Source organism: Penaeus japonicus, unplaced genomic scaffold (assembly GCF_977035675.1).
Source record: "Penaeus japonicus unplaced genomic scaffold, GWHDUDI00000001_assembly GWHDUDI00000014, whole genome shotgun sequence".
NCBI lineage: Eukaryota > Metazoa > Arthropoda > Malacostraca > Decapoda > Penaeidae > Penaeus > Penaeus japonicus.
In genome coordinates, this window is record NW_028234416.1 from 30,209,922 (window position 1) to 30,214,921 (window position 5,000).

A 5,000-nucleotide genomic window follows, 5' to 3' on the forward strand; every position below is an offset into this window, starting at 1 on the left:
TTTTTAACCCTCCCCCCCCCCAACTTTTGTCACCTATCTCATATCCCTTCCCCCTCTCCATTCCCTTCCCCCTCCCCCTCCCCATTCCATTCCCCCTCCCCCTCCCCATCTACCTCCTCCCCTTTTATCTTTTTTTAGTTTTTGTTTAACTCCAATTCCGTCCTCCCCCTCCTTAATTTACCCCCCTCCCCTCCCCCTTCACCTTCTTGACTCCCGCCCCCTACTACCACCCTCCCGCCTGCCAGTGCCTCTCTTGAACTCCCTGCCACCCTCTTTCAGTTCTTCCTCTGTGCCTCTTATCTACTTCCCCCTTCCCCTTTCCCTTCCCCTCCTCTGTACCCTCACCCACCCCCTTCTTTGTGCCTTCTCCCATCCCTTCTTCTGTACCCCCCATCCCCTCCTCTGTGTCCTTCCCCTTCTTTTGTACCCTCCCCCTTCCTCCTTCCCCCTTCCTTTATGCCCCCCCCCTCTTCTGTACCCTACCCCTACCCCTGTTCTTCCCTCCGCCCCCTCCTATGTACCCTCCCCCACCCCATCTTCTGTATACACCCCCCACCTTCTCTTCTGTACCCCCCACCCCCTCCTCCGCACCCTCCCACACCCTTCTTCTGTACCTCCCCCCACCCCCTCTTCCGCACCCTCCCACACCTCTCTTCTGTACCCTCCCACACCTCGCTTCTGTACCCTCCCCCAGCCCCTCCTCTGTACCCTCCCCCACCTCCTCCTCCGTACCCTCCCCAGCCCCTCCTCTGTACCCTCCCCCAGCCCCTCCTCTGTACCATCTCCCAGCCCCTCCTCCGTACCCTCCCCAGCCCCTCCTCTGTACCTTCCCCCACCCCCTCCTCCGTACCCTCCCCAGCCCCTCCTCTGTGCCCCCCCCTTCCTCTCTTTTGTACCCTCCCCCACCCCCTCTATACCTCCATCGATCTATATTTAGATCATTTTTCTCTTTCTTGTCATAATTACACAGCTGCTATTTTTGGGCCGATCCTCTGACCGGAAAGTACGTATCATAGACTCCTTTTCCATCGTAAGGACACGCGTCAAGGATACATAAAGATACACGAAAGGCTTCGAAGGCATTGCGATTAACGTACCTCTGGAAGGATACTTTCAAGTCTATCGTATTGAATCCTAAAGGGTATGTGCGATCAAGTAGGACTTACGAGGATTCTATCTTTCTTAATTAAAGAGCGGGTCGAATTGGATATATATGGGATTGGATCCTTTTTGTCTGTATTTTTGTCTTGTTTTTTTGTTTGTTTGTTTTTTTGTTTTGTTTTTAGCGTGGGTATAATTAAGTATTTAGGTACAGGTATATTTATACACGTGTAAGGAGGCAATCATGCGTAAGCTGGCGAACCCAAGTTTTCTCTCTCTCTCTCTCTTTCTTTCTCTCTCTCTCTCTCTCTCTCTCTCTCTCTCTCTCTCTCTCTCTCTCTCTCTCTCTCTCTCTCTCTCTCTCTCTCTCTCTCTCCTCCCTCCCTCTCGCTCTCCTCCCTCCCTCCCTTGCTCTTTCACTCTCTCTCTCTCTCTATCTATCAATCTATATCTCTCTTTGTCTCTCTCTGTCTGTATCTATATATCTGTTCTATATATCTTTGTCTCTCTATTTATCTCTCTCTCTTTCTCTCTCTCTCTTTCTCTTCCTCTCTCTCTATCTATCTATCTGTCTAACTCTCCCTCTCTCTCTCTCTCTCTCTCTCTCTCTCTCTCTCTCTCTCTCTCTCTCTCTCTCTCTCTCTCTCTCTCTCTCTCTCTCTTGTTCTCTCGTTCTCTCTCACTCTCTAACTCCTCCTCCTCCTCCTCCCCCTCCCCCTCCCCCTCCCCCTCCTCTTCCTCCCCCTCCCCTCCTCCTCCCCCTCCTCCTCCTCTTCCTCCTCTTCCTCCCCCTCCCCCCCTCCCCCCCATCTCCCCCAATAACTCCTCCTCCTCCCCTCTCCCCCAATAACTCCTCCCTCCCACACACACACACATTTTGAACACACCCTCAGAAGACCACAATCCACGGGAATAGCCTCCCCTTTTGACTACAATAAGGCGATTCCTGATGTCGCTGTCTGAAGGAGAGATAAAATTATGCTCAAGACAAGTTTATTTATGGCAAGTTTCGTATCCCGGAAGCTGTCTACTTCCTTCCTGTGAGGGGACTTCCCTTTTTTTCCGAGAAAAGGCATTCTTTTATTTGTTTTGATTTTTTTTTTGTACGATGTTTGGCCTTGAATTTAGATATTTTGGAATGCGTTGCTTTTCTTGGAATAGTTTTTATTGGAATTCTTTCATCCCTTTATACCTACCTACCGCTCTTCCTCACTTTCTATACCTCTCTTCTTCTTTTCGCCTCCCTCTCGCCTTCCCTCCCTCTCTTCCTCCTTTCACCCCCCCCCCTCTATCCCTCTCTCTCTCATTCCTCCCTCTCTCCCTCCCCCATTCCTTCCCATCCTTCCTATCCCCATCCCTCCTATCCCCATCCCAATCCTACCCTTCCCACCCCCCTTATTCCATCCCCACCCCCCTCATCCCATCATCTTCCCCCTATCCCCATCCCCATCCCCTTTCCCCCATCCAAATCCCACCCATCCCAACCCCCTCATCCCATCCCCCTCATCCCAACCCCCTTCATCCATCCCCCCCTCACTCCCCCTCATCCCACCTCATCCCCATCCCTACCCCCACCCCCCCTCACCCCCCCTCATCCATCCCACCCTCACCCCTCCCTCATCCCCCCCCATATTAATCCCCCCCCCCTTCCCTCCCCAGGTCCATACGTCCGCGTGCTGCTGATCAGCGGGTCGGGTCGAGTGCTGAAGAAGAAGAAGACGACGTGGAGATCAGGCACAGCATCCCCGGTCTGGAACGAGACGCTGATCTTCGATTTGGCTCAGACGCAGGTGGGTAGGGGGGGGGGTATGGTGGGTAAGGTCGGTGGGTAGGGGTGGGTAAGGTGGATGGGTAGGGGTGGGTAAGGGTGGGTAAGGTGGGTAAGGAGGGTGGGTAGGGGTGGGTAAGGTCGGTAGGTAGAGGAGGGTAAGGTGGGTAGGGGTGGGTAAGGTGGGTAGGGATGGGTAAGTAATGATAATGAAGATAATGAGAACAATAACGGTAATGATGATACCAGTAATAATGATACTCACAATCATAACGATAACAATTAAAAAAAAATAACGATGATACATTAAAGATGTTGAATTCTGCTTACTTCAAGGTTGAGCACGTGACCTTCCTGCTGGTGTTGTGCACGAGGCCGCAACTCCCCGTGACCCCCACGAGCTCCGACGCCTCCATCCACTCTGGCAGCGACGTCCTACACGACTACCAGAGTCCACACGACCTCTCCCTCTCGTCGTCCCCGCTGCACGACCAGCAAGGCCACAAGCGCGACAGATACGTGGGCAAACTGGCCCTTGGGTGTAACGTTCGAGGCGACGAACAGAGGCAGCACTGGCTCGCCATCTTGGCCAGTCCGCGCAAGGTGGTGTCGCTGTGGCATTCCTTGCGGTAAATCTTTTTCTTTTTTTCTTCATCTTCTTCTTCTTCTCCTTCTTCTTCTTCTTCTTCTTCTTCTTCTTCTTCTTCTCCTATTTTCTGTCTTGTTCTTCGTTTTATTTTGCGGTTTTTTTTCTTTTCTTTTTTTTCTCCTTCTTCTCCTCCTTTCTCTCTTGTTCTTCATTTTATTTTGCGGGTTTTTTTTCTTTTCTTCTTCTTCTTCTTCTTCACTATTTTTGTAATTTTCCTTTTTAAGCATTCCGGTGAGGGAATGTGGATGGAGTAGGAAAGACAACGAGATAATGTACGTGCGCACAAAGAAAAAAAAAAAAAAAAGAAAGGAATTGGATTTGGAAAATGTCCTTTGACGATTAAAAAGGGCAATAAAAAATAGTATGCTCTCGGAGTTGAAATTGTGTCTTAGATGAAAAATAAAAGTGGTAGTGTTTTGTACTTTGTCGCTGTGTGCGTATCCATGTCGACTGATCTTGACAAAACGTCCCACTCAATTACAATAGAAAATATAATCTTATGGAAAAGAGAAAGAATTGTTTGTGTCCGTAACTGTTGACGGTTCTTCATGTAGCCATATATTTTTCCCTTTGTATGTGAATATGTCATTGGTGTTTGGTGGTGTATCATTTTAAACAACTTGCATAAGTACACTACATATGTCTGTTATGTACACGTACAGCATATAAAAGCATACATGAATATGTATTTGAGTGTTTATGTATGTATGTATGTATGTATGTATGTATATATATGTATGTGTATATATATGTATGTGTGTATATATATATATATATATATATATATATATATATATATATATATATATATATATATATATATATATATATACATCCATATACATGCATACACATTATTGTCATCCTCAGTTATCTACAGACAATCAGCATCATTATCAACAAAGCATATCCTGGAACCGTGTACCGCCGTGTCTTCCCATGCTATTTACAAGATTTCATTTGGTGAACAACCCACGTGCATGGGAATAATGTCCATTTTAGTGTGGATTATGTCACATGTGTAATCAGCTGATAATCCTAAAAAAATATGAAAGTTCCGCGTTCGGGATTTTGTAGATATATTGCCACTGGTTGATGCTGACCTTCACTTAGCCTCGTGGAAATGAATGGGCTGATAATCACATCTATGTCTGTTTGTTTGTGGCGGAATGTTGCCATGGAGAGCCATTCTGTCAAGCCAATCCAATCGAAGACGAGGTAATGCCTGCCAATCATACTAATCATGATCATGTCATATAAAAGGTGCCAGAATGTTTGTCACTGTTCCTATTGGTTTGATCTTTATTTTTATCCCTCGTATCATAGATTTCCAACGTCTGTCTGTTATACACGATTACCTTTATAGCTAGAATCTTATACTGTTTTGAATTCTTGATTTAATCATCCGTCCCGAATGAATTAGAGAAGATTACAGTCCCTTGTTTTTTAATTCATTATATGTTTGTTTTTTTTAGCTTGTTT

The 5,000-nt window shown here is 47.1% G+C and overlaps 1 protein-coding gene across 1 annotated transcript in view; it reads left to right on the forward strand.

The window, feature by feature from the left end:
- The window catches only part of LOC122258805 (synaptotagmin-5), a 65,543-nt gene that overhangs the window by 58,743 nt on the left and 1,800 nt on the right, over nucleotides 1-5,000 (forward strand). Inside the window, exons 10-11 of the mRNA XM_086544138.1 lie at nucleotides 2,761-2,891; nucleotides 3,206-5,000. The exon at nucleotides 3,206-5,000 is cut by the window's right edge and continues 1,800 nt beyond it. Coding sequence (XP_086400264.1) covers nucleotides 2,761-2,891; nucleotides 3,206-3,502 — 428 coding nt within the window. The 3' untranslated portion in view covers nucleotides 3,503-5,000. The remainder of the gene's footprint in view (nucleotides 1-2,760; nucleotides 2,892-3,205) is intronic.